General features: G+C 57.9%; 1 protein-coding gene across 3 annotated transcripts; it reads left to right on the top strand.

Moving 5' to 3' along the window:
* Window positions 1-2,183: 2,183 nt before the first annotated feature.
* Window positions 2,184-16,139, top strand: VPS45 (vacuolar protein sorting 45 homolog). 3 transcript variants are annotated; one of them, XM_065857839.2, is made up of 15 exons: window positions 2,184-2,326; window positions 2,404-2,538; window positions 3,064-3,124; window positions 4,053-4,132; window positions 4,515-4,583; window positions 4,789-4,926; window positions 5,408-5,518; window positions 5,699-5,833; window positions 5,956-6,069; window positions 6,578-6,745; window positions 9,069-9,227; window positions 9,936-10,043; window positions 10,314-10,435; window positions 13,048-13,179; window positions 15,738-16,139. In XM_065857839.2, the coding sequence occupies exons 1-15, from the start codon at window positions 2,234-2,236 to the stop codon at window positions 15,817-15,819; spliced, it is 1,707 nt and encodes a 568-aa protein (XP_065713911.1). In that variant the 5' UTR covers window positions 2,184-2,233; the 3' UTR covers window positions 15,820-16,139. The 3 variants fall into 3 exon arrangements, with proteins under 3 accessions (XP_065713911.1, XP_071656527.1, XP_071656528.1); XM_071800426.1 differs by lacking the exon at window positions 15,738-16,139 and adding an exon at window positions 13,565-15,726; XM_071800427.1 differs by lacking the exons at window positions 2,404-2,538; window positions 15,738-16,139 and adding an exon at window positions 13,565-15,728.
* The last annotated feature ends 144 nt before the right edge of the window (window positions 16,140-16,283 follow it).

Raw genomic sequence — 16,283 nt, 5'->3', positions numbered from 1 at the left:
CGCAGTCCCGGCCCCCGGGGCTGTTTTGTCCCCAGCGCCGGCTCCACGTTGTCCTCCCCTGAGCTCCTCGCCTTGGCCGCTTCTGGGAAGCAGCGATGAAGTCCAACTTTGCCTCTTTTGTGCAGTTCTAGTTCAAAGCGTTTCCACGGGTGGGAGAAACCGCTTCGGGAATGATCATCAATAACCATGGTGTTGGGGACAGCGATGGGGACAGCGATGGCAAGTCCAACGCTACCCCAATGCTGTCACCAAACCGTGTCCCTGAGAACCTCATCTCTGTGTATCCACCCCCTCCAGGATGGCAACTCCAGCACTGCCCTGGGCAGCTGTTCCAACACCCACAGCCCTTTGGGGAGAAATCACCCCAAATTAACAACCTCACCCTGCCCTGGCACAGCTTCTCACGCTGGTGATGGGAATGGAGCCCGAGCTCCATGCAAGAGGCGAAACGTCACGGTTCTCCCTTCCAACGCAGAATTAACGCCCAAGGAGCACGGGCTGGTCTCCAAGTGCCAAAGTAGCCACTAAACATGGTTGAACACCCATCAGGGCTCCATCGCCCCTGCGGAGGGAGATGAAGCGTGGGCTTTGGCCAGGGATGTCGGGATGAAGGAGCAAAGCGGCGCCGAGCGGATCAGGGGCTGCAGCGAGGGATGGCGGCGGAGCAGAGGGCGGGAGAGACGAGGAGCCGGGGTGTCCAGAGCCGCCGGCGCTGGGCTCGTGCAGAATGCAAAGGGCAAACCCGCTGGGATCACACACATCAGGTCCCGACTCACGCTCCAGAATGGTTTGCAGAGAAGATTCGAAAGGCTGCGGTAGCGGGTTAGAATAGAGCTTTTCCTGCCTTAAAACTCACTCGACTTCTCAAAAATAAACCCCTTACAGCGGCCAATTAACTCCCCAGAACCGACACGTAGACGTGGCTTCCAAAAGGACCTTTCTGGTTAATTGGCTTTTCTCATCAGTGCTAAACGAAAGCACAATATGAACACGAAGCCAACAACTGCCCGTAACGAGGAGCGTTCCCCGCCAAGGAACCTCCCCGAGGCGCGGGGAGTCGCTTAATTCGAAGTGAAAGGCGGGGTTTAATCGGGTATCACCTGCTATAAATAGGGGGTGACGGCGCGGGGCCCGTTTTAGCCGCTAATCCCGACTCCGCGATTAACGGAGCCGAGGGTCGGACGTTCCCCGAGCGGAGCCGCTGCTCTTGGGGAGAATGACCCCATGTTCAGTAAAACTCCGTCGCGTTCTGGTACTCTGAACCTGGAAACAAGTTAATTTGATTTGCCACAAGCATAAATATAAAAATGGGTGTAAATTTGGGGTCTGTTGGAAAAAGGGGGTTTGGAGTCTTTTGGAGGGAGAAAAGGCAGGTTGGGGTCTTTTGGGGGCAGAGAAGGGAGGTTGGGGTCTTTTAAGGGGAGAAAAGGGGCTTTGGGGTCTTTTGGGGGCAGAAAAGGGAGTTTGAGGTCTTTTGGGGGCAGAGAAAGGGGTTTGGGGTCTTTCGGGGGGAGAAAAAGGAGTTTGGGGTCATTTGGGGGCAGAAAAGGGGCTTTGGGGTCTTTTGGGGGCAGAAAAGGGAGTTCGGGGTCTTTTGGGGGCAGAAAAAGGGGTTTGGGGTGTTTTGAGGGCAGAGAAGGGAGTTTGGGGTCTTTTAGGGGCAGAAAAGGGGGTTTGGGGTCTTTTAGGGGCAGAAAAGGGGGTTTGGGGTCTTTTGGGGGCAGAGAAAGGGGTTTTGGGTGTTTTGGGGTCAGAAAAGGGGGTTTGGGGTCTTTTCGGGGGAGAAAGGGGGCTTTGGGGTCTTTTGGGGTCAGGAACGGGAGCTTGGTGTCTTTTGGGGGGAGAAAAGGGGGTTTGGAGTCTTTTTGGGGCAGAAAAGGGAGTTTGGGGTCTCTTGGGGGGAGAAAAGGGGCTTTGGGATCTTTTAGGGGGGAGAAAAAGGGGGTTTGGAGTCTTTTGGGGGAGAAAAGCCGGCTAGGCGTCTTTCGGGGGGAGAAAAAGCAATCCCAACACCTGGGGGCGGGGCCAACCCCTGGGCGGTTCCGGAAGGGGCGGGGCCGAGCCCCGGGAGGGGGTGTGGTGGCGCCGCCGGGCGGTGTTGCCGCGGGGCACGCCGGGAGTTGTAGTCCAGCGCTGGGCTCCGCCCCGGCCGCGCTGCCGCCGCGGACTACAGCTCCCGGCGTGCCCCGCGGCGGGCGGCGGGCCGGCTGAGGAGCCGCGCTGAGGGGCCGAGATGAACGCCGTGCTGGCCGTCAAGCAGTACGTGTCCAAGATGATCGAGGACAGCGGGCCCGGAATGAAGGTTCTGCTCATGGACCGGGAGACGGTGAGCGGCGGGCCGGGCGGGCCGGGCGGGGCGGGCGGGGCGGGCGGGCCCGGGCTGACGCCGTCCGCGCCCCGCAGACCGGCGCGGTGAGCATGGTGTACACGCAGTCCGAGATCCTGCAGCGGGAGGTGTACCTGTTCGAGCGCCTGGACTCCGCGCACAGGGAGCCCATGAAGCACCTCAAGGCCATTTGCTTCCTGCGGCCCACCAAGGTGCGGAGCGCGGGAGGGGACGCCTGCCGGGGACAGCGTGCGGCCAAGGTGGCCAGCAGCGCCCTGGGTGTACCGGCACCGTGTGGCCAGCGGGACCGGCGCAGTGACAGCCCCTGCGCTGGGGAGAACAAACCGCGGGTCCTGGGGGTGGTTTGGGGGCTCCTCGTGGGAAGAAAGAGCTTGAGGAGCTTTGGAGATGGGAACAGAGCTGGGGAAGGGGCTGGAGGAGGTTTAGATTGGAAATTGGGGGTGATTTCTCCCCAAAGGGCTGTGGGTGTTGGAACAGCTGCCCAGGGCAGTGCCGGGGTCGCCATCCCTGGGGGGCTGGATACACAGAGCTGAGGTTCTCAGGGACAGGGGTCAGTGGCAGCGTTGGGCCAACCGTTAGACTCAATCCTAAAGCTCTTTTCCAACCAAAACAACCCTATGGATCTATAATTCCATGTCGAGGGGGTACAGGTCACTCCATACCTTTCCTATCCCACGTTTTTACAATCCGCTCACCCCGGCGCTGTTTCTGTCCAGGAGAACGTGGAGTTCCTCATTCAGGAGCTGCGGAGGCCGAAGTACAGCACCTATTTTATCTGTAAGTACGTCCTGCTCTGTCCGTAAGTCCAGCTTGGCAGAGACCGACCTGACGCTCAGCGGACAACACAGATGTGAGAGGCTGGGAGCGCTCCTGCTGCCACAGCTGCACGAGCATCCTGACAACGGGGAATTCGCGTCCCTGGGTCACCAAATTCCTGTAAGATAGAACAATCAAACCAAAGCAGGTTGTAAGAGATCCTCACACAGCAACGCTGTAAATCTGCGTTGCTCCGATACGGCTCATCCCCGAACACCTCTGGGGTTTTGGGCTTCATGAGCGTGAAAGAAGGTGAGGAAAACTGAGGCGCTCAGGATGAGGAGCCGGCGCAGATTTGGAAGGTGGATCGTTCAGAGATGGGGTGCGGAGGGACTTCACACGGCAGGGTTGGACCTCTGCGCGGTGTCGGGCGCATCCGGCGGCTGTTCCTGGTGCCACGGAATGACCTGTGGTTTGGGAAATGAGGCAGGATGGCCAAATCTCGGGCGTCTCACGGGGAGGTCCTGGGAATGAGCAAAGTGGCCTCTAGATGTCATTGCCGCTCTGCCGGGAGCACCGACGCTCTCGCTGTGCTCAGCTCCTCCGTGTGCCTTGGTTTTTACGCATTAATATCCCCGGAGTGCGCCCGGGCTGGGCCTGGTGGTGGTGAATCGGGCGGGAGTGGGGACAGGAGATGAAACGGGGCGTTTAGTCCATCACCGTCCATTGAGATGTATGGGACATCGGCACCAGAGGCAGAAACTTGGACAGGGAGTTGGTTCAGAGGTGACTTCTGGTTTATGATGTCTGTGCAATAACTGCAGGTGTCAAGTCAAAGGGTCTCTGTTGTGATTCGCTCCTCTCCGGGGACAATGGGGTCCTGCGGTTCCATGGTGGTTTTGTGTTGCTCACAGAGTGCAAATTTGCTTTGCCTGTTAATTTATCTCAGATTTCAGCAACGTGATCAGCAAGAGCGACGTGAAGGCGCTGGCCGAGGCCGACGAGCAGGAAGTCGTGGCTGAAGTTCAGGTGAATTCTCAATATTTGCAGTAGATCTAACCCCAAAACTCCAGCAAAGCAAACGTACGAGCTGCTAAACTTGGTACGGGGAGGACTCTGGTTCTGGGAGAAGAAGAGATGGACCTACACATGAGATTAAAAAGTAAAAGGAAGAAAATCTCCTGTGTTTTGGTGCCCTCTGGTTGTCAGAGCCGCTGCCGGTTCGGCCCTTTTCTTTATTCGTGGTGCTAATGAAGCTTTGTGCTGGAAAACTACACCCGGTGGAGTTGTGAGCACACGTGTGGGGGTTTGGGAGGTTCGGGTGGAGGCAGGAGGAGCAGTCGGGCGTAATTTGGGTGCAAATGCGGCTGCTGCGGGGCACACGTCACCATCGGCTTTTGCTTCTTGGCAGGAGTTCTACGGCGATTACATCGCGGTGAATCCACACCTGTTCTCTCTCAACCTCTTGGGCTGCTGCCAGGTATGAGAAAAAGGTGCAGAAAGCGCCTTGTTTTGGGGTGAACAGAGCAGCAGGCACAGCAAACCGGTGGTGGTGGTGGGGAGCTGCTCCTGCCAAGAAGAGGGATTCCAGGAATCCAGCTCGGGGTCCTTCAGACTCCGCTTTCTCTGGGGCTTTAAGACTCGCAGCGATGAGCGCGGAGGTGACTCGGGGCATCTGTGTGCAGGGCCGGCACTGGGACCCGGCGCAGCTGGCCAGGACCACGCAGGGGCTGACCGCGCTGCTCCTGTCCCTCAAGAAGTGCCCCATGATCCGCTACCAGCTCTCGTCCGAGCCCGCCCGGCGCCTGGCCGAGTGCGTCAAGGTACGCGCAGACCCTGGGACCAGCTCGGCAGCCTGCGTAGGTTCGGTTTAATGTGTTACACGTTGATCCGTCGGAGGGAAACTCCCTTTGCCAGGCGATTCCTGCAAATCCTGTCCTTTATTCCTGGGTGAGTCCCATCCCTCCTCTCCACTCCCAACCAAAGAGTGGGTGAAAAACCCAGTTTCCCATGAGCATCATAAATTGCAGTAGGTTACAGGTGCCTTTCGAGAGCAGGTTATTATTTCTTCGTTAGCAGCATCAATTAATACAGCAGCACAACTTATTTCCACCAGCTCTTTGCTTTTTGTTCACCTGTATCCATACTAAGAGGAAACATTTCCCAGGTCTATCTCTGTCTCTGACTCTATCTCTGTCTCTGTCTCTCTCTCTCTGTCTCTGTCTGTATCTCTATCTCTGTCTCTGTCTCTCTATCTCTGTCTCTCTCTCTGTCTCTATCTCTAATGCTTCCTTTTCTCGGCAGCAAGTGATCACTAAGGAGTACGAGCTGTTTGACTTCCGGCGCACGGAGGTTCCCCCGTTGCTGCTCATCCTGGATCGCTCTGACGACGCCATCACCCCCCTGCTGAACCAGGTGAATAATCCGGGTTGGAAAAGACCTTTAAGATCATCGAGTCCAACCGTTAACGCTGGCACTAAACCGCGTCCCTGAGAACCTCACCTAAACTGGCTCCTGTTTGAGTCACAGCCCACAATCTGTATGTTTAGCTCACTGAGGTGATGATTTTCTCTCCTCTTCCGCCGCGCTCGTTAGTGGACGTACCAGGCGATGGTCCATGAGCTGCTGGGGATCAACAACAACCGCATCGACCTCTCGCGGGTGCCGGGGATCAGCAAGGACCTGCGCGAGGTGGTTCTGTCCGCCGAGAACGACGAGTTCTACGCCAACGTACGTGTCTGGGTGGGACCGAGCTCGCTCGGGGCTCTGCCACCTAAGCAGAACTTCGCGGTGAGCGTCGCGGTGCCGACATGAACAGTCGGCGTGGAACGGCCTTGCTCTCGTTCCTGCAGAACATGTACCTGAACTTCGCGGAGATCGGCAGCAACATCAAGAACCTGATGGAGGATTTCCAGAGGAGGAAGCCCAAGGAGCAGCAGAAGCTGGAGTCCATCGCGGATATGAAGGTACGGACGGTCCGGAGGTGACCGGGGGATCTCTGCAGCCCATGTGTTGCAGGGTAGCACAGACCACGCTCGCTGTCCCACCACCGGTGCCAGCCGTGCTGGTTCTGTGGAGCGGACCCTCTGTTCGTTAGGGTGGTTCGGTAACGAGCGCGTGGGTTGTGCACCGCTGCAGCGCGCTCTGAAACCTGCTCGTTCCGTAACCGCCGCGCGGAGCCACCAGCAATCCCAGAGCCCGAGAGCTGAGTCGTTAAGCTCTGGTTTAAGTGCAGAGCTCAGTCCGATGTGGCCTTTAGATCCGAGCTGGGGCACTTGGCAGCAGCACAGAACAGGCTGTTGGTTCGGATTTAAAGAATCCTGGTGATGTCTTTGGAGATTTTGATTTATTCTTTAAGAATAAATCAAAAGCACATCCAGTAATTGGAGGAGTCCTGCGGGGTTGTGGTGCCCGATGTCCGTGCTCCCGCTGACGCTGCTGCACATGGATTGATGTGGTTCCCGGTGTCCGCAGGCGTTCGTGGAGAACTACCCGCAGTTCCGCAAGATGTCGGGCACGGTGTCCAAGCACGTGACGGTGGTGGGCGAGCTGTCGCGCCTGGTGGCCGAGCGCAACCTGCTGGAGGTGTCGGAGGTGGAGCAGGAGCTGGCCTGTCAGAACGACCATTCCAGCGCCCTCCAGGTACCTCGCGCTTAATCCGACCCTGGGTTTTGTGTAAACGCGGCTGGTTTGGCCTCGGACCCCCCCGGCGGCGCTGAAGCCCGTGGGAGATGCACACACATCCCATGGGGCTGCAACGGGACGCGTTGGATGATTCTCCTCCCGCTTGGTTCAGATGGGGATGAATCATCGTTAATAAGGGGCTTGAGAAGCATCTCTGTGAATTGTCTTTGCGTTTCCTGAGCCAGCGCTCCTGCGTCCTGTGCGCCCCGCTGGCTCCTGCAACCGCAGAAAGAACAACCGGGAGCCCTGTGCGGGGTCTCGGGTTTGCTGGGGGGAGGAAATGGAATCCATGAGGTTTCTGAAATTCGTTGAGCTGGCTTTCACCTTTTTTTTACATTTTTTAAAAGTAAAAATCAATGGAAAGCCTCAGAAAGCCAGGATTTCTGTGGCAAGAGGGCTGGGAAAGCCCGGCAGAGGCTCGCGTGGGGCTGCGGGGTGGCGATAGGATGGACCATGGCTGAGCACCCCCGGCAGACGGCGCCTGGTGCAGCGTGGCTGGGCTGGAGCAAAGCTCAGCTTGGGATTCAGACCAATTCCTGAACTGCTCATAGCTCCGGTAGGAGTTCACCACAAACAGGCCCCTTCGCACAACAGTGGAGAAGCGGTTTGCCTAGAAAAGAAACATTAAGCTTCTTCAACAGATCTAAAATACAGATTTTCTTGACTTCTGTTATTCTCCACTCCCAGGACAATTTTAGACCACAGTTCCTCGCTAGATCATTGTTTCTGGATCCAGCTTGTGCAGTGTAAACGTCAAATACTTGAGTTCTGATCCGGTCTGTTAATTAATGAACTAACCCAGCGCAGAGCAGGTTTTTGAGGCCCCTGTGCTCGGCACTGGGGCCGTTTGGGAAGTGTCGGGTGAGTTTTTCCGAGCTCTCGGGTTCGTTAGGAGGGGATGATGTGAAGTTCTGGTGGCGATGCAGTCGCTCTTGGTCTGCAGTAACCAGGTGTTCCTGCGGTGCTGGGCGCAGAGGAGCTGCCCGGGGTTTGCTCACGGCCCAAAGGGCTCTGGTGGAATAAAGGCAAAACCCTGGAACTGGCGCCTTTTTAGGCGAGAGATGAGTGTCTGTGAGCCGCGCTGCCCCGGGCTGCTCCCTGATGGCACAGAGACAATAAAGAATGAGGCAGAGCACCAGATAAAGGCGGAATTGTCCTCCGGCTGATGTCACTGGAGCGATTGTTGGTCTCGGGTACAGGCCATTTCGGCCGCTCTGGATCCTGACGCGGTCCCGGAGCCTCGGGAGGTGAAGGGGTTGGAATCCCGGCTCTCTCGCAGACAATGGTTCTGCTGTTTGCCGCGTTCCCCGCGGCGCAGGAGCAGAACCGCCGGCAAACGTCTCCTGGACGCCGTCGGGCCGCGCAGGTGCATTCCCCGCTCACCGCGCTCAGCGGAACCCCCGCGGTTCCTCCCCAAAACCAGGGGCTGATCCTGTATCGTGTGTGCACAGATGGCGGCAGGTGGAGCTGGATCGGTGTAAATAACCCCAGCGCGGTTTTGCAGCCGGATGGTGGTGCCCACCCGTGCTGGGAGGTCGGGCAGCGGTTGTTCTCCCAGCTCCATCATCTTTGCTCTGACTCAGCGCAGCGGCCGGGAGGTCGCAGAGGGGAAACGGGAGGTTTTGGTGTCACGAGGAGCTCTGACACGGCTCATTTTCAACTTACACAAGCAGCTCTGTCCTGCCGTGGTGTGTGCCAGGGATCAGACCTCTCGGGAAAGGGGCTGCACTTCAACACGCAGCTTCTTGGGGACTTACAACGATGGGATCATTTTCTCTTCAGCAGCAAAAGTAATAATCTCCATAGTAGAAGTGTCAACTGTAGATTTCCATATTTACCTCCCGTAATCTTTCTTTTCAGACTTTAGTTCCTTTCTTCCTTCATTTCCAAGTGGTTGACACTCGCTCCTCCCCTCCTAACATCCAAAGGTTCCCAAGGCTTCAATCCTTCTGCCCCAAAACAAAATGGAATTTGTGGTGTTGTCCTCACTGTTTTTCTGACGGTCAATGTGAGGATGGAGCCTGCGGGCCAGCCTGGGCCAGCTTGGGAAGGAAGGGCAGAGATTAAAGTTTGTGTCTGCTCCAGGAACTTGAGCTTAAAAACAGCCAAGGGAATTGGGTCGGGAGCCCCCAGCTTCAGGAAGACACCCAAAAGCAGCTCGGTCTCCATCGCGCTCCGTGTTTCTCGCGCCACAGTCTCGTTGTCTCGCGGTGCTGTCGCCGGGCGGCGGGGTCGGCGTTGCTCTGATCCGTGGTGTTTTGAGGGCTGTGTGTGTCCGCAGAACGTGCGGCGGCTGCTGCAGAACCCGCGGGTGACGGAGCTGGACGCGGCGCGGCTGGTGATGCTCTACGCGCTGCACTACGAGCGGCACAGCAGCAACAGCCTCCCCGGGCTGCTCAGCGAGCTGCGGAACCGCGGCGTGGCCGACAGATACCGAAAGGTACCCGTGGGGTTGGGTGGGGTTCACCTGGTGCGCAGCGCCCTGAGCTTGGCTGGCGCCCGCAGGTGTTGTTTGAAAAACCATCGTTGATTTCCTTTTCCAAAATGGGGGACGTTGTGAAGGGCTGAGCGAAGCAGAGCCGCGGGTGCGCCGGGGGTGTGAACGGGGCCTGGAACGCGCTGCAGGCGGAGAATCACAATCGTTTGGTTGGAAACACCCTCAAGACTGAGTCCAAACATAACCCACCACTTAAACATGTCCCTGAGAACCTCATCTCTGTGCACTTCAACCCCTCCAGGGATGGTGACTCCAGCGCTGCCCTGGGCAGCTGTTCCAACAGCCACAGCCCTTTGGGGAGAAATCACCCCAAATTTCCACCCTCAACCTCCTTCTCCAGCCCCTTCCCCAGCTCCATTCCCTTCCCTGAACCTGCTCCAGCTCCTCAAGCTCTTTCTTGTCCTGATGGCCCCAAACTGCCCCCAGCATTCCCGGTTTGTTCTCCCTAGTGCACAGGGGTGGTCACTGCCCTGGTCCCGCTGGCCACACGGTGCCGGTACAACCAGGGCGCTGGTGGCCCCTTGGCCACACTATCTGCTTGGGGTCAGTGTTCCTGGCTCCTCGGTGGTCTCCGCAGCGCCTGTTTGAGCCGCTGGCAGCCACTGTCCCGGGTTAAGGACACTCTGGGTCTGTTTCCCTCTGTCTGTCCAGCTCGTGTCCGCCGTTGTGGAATATGGAGGGAAACGGGTCCGGGGCAGCGACCTCTTCAGTCCCAAGGACGCCGTAGCCATCACCAAACAGTTCCTCAAAGGACTGAAGGTACGCACCTGCCACAGCTGAAATAACCACGGTTTTGGTCAAGATTACTTGTGTCACAGCTGTCAGCGGTTTCATAATCAGTGCACTGGGCTTTTAGGCCATAATTCTTACTGAAAACAAAGGGGTTAATTGCTGAAAAGCCCCTCTAAATCTGGACGTTAGTGTGTGATGGATCCATCAGCTGCTGCTGCTTTTTTACGTGTCTTTGCCGATTTTCTCTCTGGCCGCTGTGCTGGATGAACCCGTAACCGGAGCCGCTCTGCCCCGCAGGGCGTTGAGAACGTGTACACGCAGCACCAGCCGCTGCTGCACGAGACGCTGGACCAGCTCATCAAGGGGAAGCTCCGGGACAGCCAGTTCCCCTACCTGGGGCCCAACACGCTCCGCGACAGGTACGGGGGGGTTGGGGCGGTTTGTGGAACCCAGCGTGTCCGCTCCTCCCGGCGCCGCCGCTCGCTCTGCTGTTCACCTGCACATCAGCAGCGCGTGGGCCTGGCGGAGCAATGTCGCCATTGGGAAGGTCGTCTTGTGTATTCTCAAGCAGGAGAGGCTGAAATCATAGAACATTTTGGTTGGGAAAGAGCTTTAAGATGATGGAGTCCCTGAGAACCTCATCTCCGGGATCCTCATCCCAGCGTCACGAAAACGGGGGCTCATCTCAAAACACGTTTTCGTGATCAGGTTTGGAAGAAAACGACCCGCTGGGTGGTTTGGCCTCAGCGCCAAACCAACGGAGCGAGGAATTCAGCTTATTAATGGCCCAGAACGCAGTGTAGGGGAAGGGAGCGCGGGCCCCTCGCGCACGGCCCTGGCGGCCGTTCAGCAGGAGGCCAGGCCAACAGGCTTTGGATTTTCTGATCAAAGGGCCGCGTTGCTGGAATCTGAAAGGATTCTTTTGCGCTATTTCTTTCTGTATTAAACATCACACCGGCGCAAAGGAGGAGAAGGAAGCTCCTGCTCCAAACGCAGCGCTGGAAACTGGCAAGGATTGGGAAGTGTTGGGAGCCATGGGCAGCTGACGCGTGTCTGCAGGGCCGGGCGAGGGGTCCCGCGGCAGGGAACACGACACGCAGCATCTCCTCTTGTGGAGATGTTCAATGTTCAGTGGGCAATTAACCCAAGGAGGCGCAGGTGAATGGGGCTGAGGAGCCGAGCAGCGGGAGCGAGCGTTGCTGAACCGCTCACCGCCAGGCCCAGTGCTCTGGGGCTTCTGCTTCTGAAATGACTCATTCTGCTCCAGGTGCTCATTCCCAGGGCACTTGGTGAGAACAGCCAGGTCCCCGTGTCCTCTTCGTGTCCTCTTCGTGTCCTCTTCGTGTCCTCTTCGTGTCCTCTCTGTGTCCTCTCCGTGTCTTCTCCGTGTTCTCCCTGTGTTCTCCCTGTGTCCTTTCTCCTCCGTGTGGTTTTGCTTTCTGCTCTGGGCGAACTCCGCAGGATAAGCACCGGAGGCTTTGGGAGAGGCTGCAGTTCTGCCCTCACTCCCCTAAGCCAGGCTTAAAACCTGCACAAAAGGCAGGAGTAGTATCAAAGCAAAAAGAAGTATATTCTGTGCCGTGTTGCTGATACCCAGCGATCCCGGCTGTGCGGATATTCGCTATAACGTCCACCCCGGCTGTGCGGATATTCGCTATAACGTCCACCCCGGCTGTGCGGATATTCGCTATAACGTCCATCCCGGCTGTGCGGATATTCGCTATAACGTCCACCCCGGCTGTGCGGATATTCGCTATAACGTCCACCCCGGCTGTGTGGATATTCGCTATAACGTCCACCCCGGCTGTGTGGATATTCGCTATAACGTCCACCCCGGCTGTGCGGATATTCGCTATAACGTCCACCCCGGCTGTGCAGATATTCGCTATAACGTCCACCCCGGCTGTGTGGATATTCGCTATAACGTCCATCCCGGCTGTGCGGATATTCGCTATAACGTCCACCCCGGCTGTGCGGATATTCGCTATAACGTCTACCCCGGCTGTGTGGATATTCGCTATAACGTCCATCCCGGCTGTGCGGATATTCGCTATAACGTCCACCCCGGCTGTGCAGATATTCGCTATAACGTCCACCCCGGCTGTGCGGATATTCGCTATAACGTCCACCCCGGCTGTGCGGATATTCGCTATAACGTCTACCCCGGCTGTGTGGATATTCGCTATAACGTCCATCCCGGCTGTGCGGATATTCGCTATAACGTCCACCCCGGCTGTGCGGATATTCGCTATAACATCCACCCCGGCTGTGCGGATATTCGCTATAACGTCCACACAGGAAGTTTTCTCACCTCGGAGGCGTTTCCAGTTCATTCTGCAGCCCGGCGCAGGCCTGAGCTCTCCGTTCCACGGGCTGTGTTTCCTCCTGGGTTCCTCTGTCTGATTTCCCACCTTTGTGCTGGGTACCGCAGGCGGGTGAATTCCAGCTCTGCAGCAGGTGCCTGCTTGGAAAGGAGAGACGAGGTTTGAGATGGCAACAGGAAATGAATTGTGTGGGGACTCAGGCGCTGTGGGTGACGGACGGGACGCAACCCTCACCTTTCAGCTGAAGTTCTGCAGAACTCTCCTTCTCCCCTCTTTTCCACCCCATTTCCCCCCTCTCCCCCACTCCCATCCCTGTACCGTCCCGTATCCCCGGGCGGGCGAGGGAGCGGAGCGGCCGGGGTTTAAGTGGAGGCGCAGACCCCGTGCTGTGAGCCGTGAAGCCTGCGCGGTGCCGCACGCGTCCTCGTCTGACTCCGGGAGCGCTGGGAGTTTCCCAGCGCGGCAGCGGCTCCGTCACTCCGTCATGCATTAAACATCAGCGCTGCGGCGCGGGGGTGTCGCTGAGGCGCCTGCCACGGCCCATTAGCACTTGTGGCAATGTTCAGGGAGACAAAAAGCCACTTACTGTTAGTCTTGAGCCCAGAACATGACAAAAATGAGGTGGTTTGGGGAGAGGAACCGTAGCGGTGCGGGACTGATCCTTGCGGGTGTTGTCTGACCCCGTCTCACCGCTGGTGTCGTTTTAGGCCCCAGGACATCATTGTTTTCATCATCGGAGGGGCCACGTACGAGGAGGCGCTGACCGTGTACAACCTGAACCGCAGCACCGCGGGCGTGCGCATCGTGCTGGGCGGCACCACCATCCACAACACCAGGAGGTGAGGGGCGCTGGAACCCGCTGGAGGTTTAACGCGTATTTCACTGGGCCCAGGGGCAGGGAGCTCAATCTGGGTGGCTTCTGCTGCTTACAATTGGCTGCATGCTCTGATACGAACGCGGAGCCGGCGCAGCGACGGGAATTCGGCGCTTGTTGAAACCCAGAGCGTTTGCCAGCGGCGATTTCCCGTACTGTGACCAGAGCTGAGCTATTCCAGGCCGTTCCCAGTTCCCCCGGAGCACGGCACTTTCCGTACTGGTTTGCCGGCCGCTCCCAGTTGTGTTTCATGGGGGTCCAGCAGGAATTTTAGGCGCCGCGCTCCTTCCCCACAGCTGAGAGCTGCAGGAATGTGACAGGTGACCGCGTCCCCCCATGTGTCACCGCAGGAAACCGGTGACATTCGAACCCCGGGAGCCCCGCGGTGGCGCCGGCAGCTGCGCGGAGGGAAGGCCGAGCCACGCTCCTCCACACTTGGGGTGAATTTGGAGGGCTGGCGGCTTTGGGAGCCGAAGCGTGGCCCGGGTCCAGCGGACGGGCGCTGCGTGGTCTCGTTACCGACGGGCGGGCTCGGGGTCGCGAGGAGGCGAGGACCCGCTGGCGTTTCACCCGCGTCCCTTCGGTGCGGCCGCAGCAGTTGTCCCAAAATTCAGCGGCTCCTCATTGCTCAGAAAAATGCCCCATTTCTTTGCAATTTGGCCTCTGCTTTAGTTTAACGTCAGATTATCGGAAAACTGCTGTGAGTACAAATTGCGCCGGCAAACTGGGTTACAAAGGCAAGTCTGGATTAGCCCACATATCGAGCGATTCCGGCCCAAATTACCCGGCTTGTCGAGCTCCTGCTCCCCAAGTGGCCTCCGAACTGAATCCTGTTCAGCCGAGCCCAGCAATAGGAAGAAAAGAGATCGGTGGCCATCCAGCTGCTTTCGGGTGGAGAAGACGAGGGAAGCTCAATAAACCATCACCTTGCAAGGACCCCAGAACCAAACCAGGCTCAAAATCCACCGGAACCTCACGTTTTGAGGCGGGTTTTGACATTTCCCAGCATTCCGCAGTGTCCTGTCCCATCATCCAGACCTCGATGTGGCGATTTGGCAAAACGCGTCACTGCTTTGGGGACAGAACAGGGACACTCGGTGGCGGCTCCGGGTCTGCGCCGTAACGAGTCAGATCAGCTCGTTGGGGCTCCAAAGTGTTGGTGCAACCTTTGAATTATGAAGTGGGGGGACAAAGGGAAAAAGGAATGATAAAAATCCCCATTTTCGAGTGGGGGATCTCGGGGCCTTTTCACAGCACAGCAGAGGAATGGAGAGAGAAATGAGAGCTATTTCAGCACAGAGCCCCAGAGCTGCCTGTGTCCCGGCCCCCCCGCTAATCCCGGCCTCCCTTTAACGAACTGCTGCTGATTTTTGCCGGATTAGGGTCGATATGTCACCATAAACAAGGCGATTTGGCTGGTAATGCCCCCGTAAGCGCATTAATCCCTGGTTTTCATTGTTCTTCCCGCTCCAGTTGGGCTGGGCAGCCGTGCTTAGGCCGGGCTTAAGGGACAGCCAGAGCGAGTTAGTTTTATTTTTCACAAAGGGGCAAACAAGCCTTTGGAGCTGGTGGAGCTGTGGAGTTAAAACGTGTCTGCGAAGGAGAAATGGGCGTTTTCCAGTCAATACGCCCTAAATTGATGCTTAGAGCACTGGGGGTGCAGAACACTCAATGGTTGGGATGAGAAACCACCGGCTTGGGGTGTGCAGAGCGGAATCGCAGGACCGGCTTCAATCGGCGTTTGGAGGCTGCGCGGTCACGTGGAGGAGGATCTGCCGCTTCCTGGGCTCGAGCCGCCCAAATCCTACAGTGTCCTTGGAAAAGCACCCAGAGGGGCTGCGGTGCGGCTCGAGTGCGGGTTTAGCGTTTCACTGGCTTAAAACTGCTTGAGATCTGCCTGGGTGGTGCCCAGAGGTTTCTGTGCGGCTTGGGATTGACTTAAGCCGGGTTTAGAGAGGCTGGGCACGGGAGGGCGATGAAGCCGAGGAGGATGCTGAGGGGCCGCTCCAGCGCTGGCAGAGGCGGCGGACGCCCCACGGGGTTTCCAGCCCCCCCTTCCTGCCGGGGTCGCTCAGGAAGCTGAGGGGGGAGCACAAAACCAGACCGGGCCGCTGGAGACTTCCGGGCTTTGTTACCGGGGCCAGCGGAGCTGCCAGCGCCAGCAGCTGCTGAGCTGAGCCCACGGGAGCCGCGCTCAGTCGGGCGGGAGTTCAGTGATGACTGGGCATGATGAGTGAGGATGTGAAGGGGCTGGAGCACAGGTGTGATGAGGAGTGGCCTCGAGTTGCACCAGAGGAGATTGGGGGTGATTGTGGGTGTTGGAACAGCTGCCCAGGGCAGTGCTGGAGTCACCATCCTCGAGGAGTTGGATACACAGATGAGGTTCTCAGGGCCGTGTTCAGTGCCAGGGGTGGGTTAACGATTGGACTCGATCTCAAGGGGCTTTTCCAACCAAAACCATTCAGTCTGTGGTGATTTTGTGTGTGGATGAGCAGCAGTTGTCCCTGTGTCCTTGCTCGGCAGCTTCCTGGAGGAGGTGACGGCCTCTGGGTTCCGCGGCGCCGAGAGCGCCCAAGCGCCACCGCGCTCGAGCAGCAGACGGTGAACCCGGACAAACCCCGACTGCCCCCAGAGCTCCCCAAAGCGCCGGATCCTGAGCGGGCACCGGGAACGCTGCCCCGGTGGAGCAGGACGTGCCCCGAACCGCAGAACCCTGCTCGTCTTCTCCCAAATGCGGCTCAGAACGCGCAGAACCGGAACTGGAGCCTGTGGAAAAGCATCACAAACCTCGTCCCACCGCGCGGGTTTGGTCCCATGAACAATCCTGGCTCGGGCGCTGCGTGCGCTGGAGCTGATGCGCACGAGATGCTCTTTGCTCGTTGTCTGTATATTTTGAGTCCAATTAAATAACCCCTTTTGACTGAATCTCTGTTAAATGATTCCTCGTTTCCCTCTGTAGCACCACGGGGGTGGAAGTCGGGGCAGGAAGGGAAAACATGGCAGGTGAAACACAGAACGGGGCACCTCATTTAGGGCCAAAATAAACCAATGTGCAAGTGAACGTGGCAG

The sequence above is a fragment of the Patagioenas fasciata genome, chromosome 30 (genome assembly GCF_037038585.1).
Source record: "Patagioenas fasciata isolate bPatFas1 chromosome 30, bPatFas1.hap1, whole genome shotgun sequence".
In the NCBI taxonomy this organism is placed as follows: Eukaryota; Metazoa; Chordata; class Aves; order Columbiformes; family Columbidae; genus Patagioenas; species Patagioenas fasciata.
The sequence above is the reverse complement of the archived record's forward strand: the minus strand, read 5'-3'. Positions and strand labels throughout refer to the sequence as shown.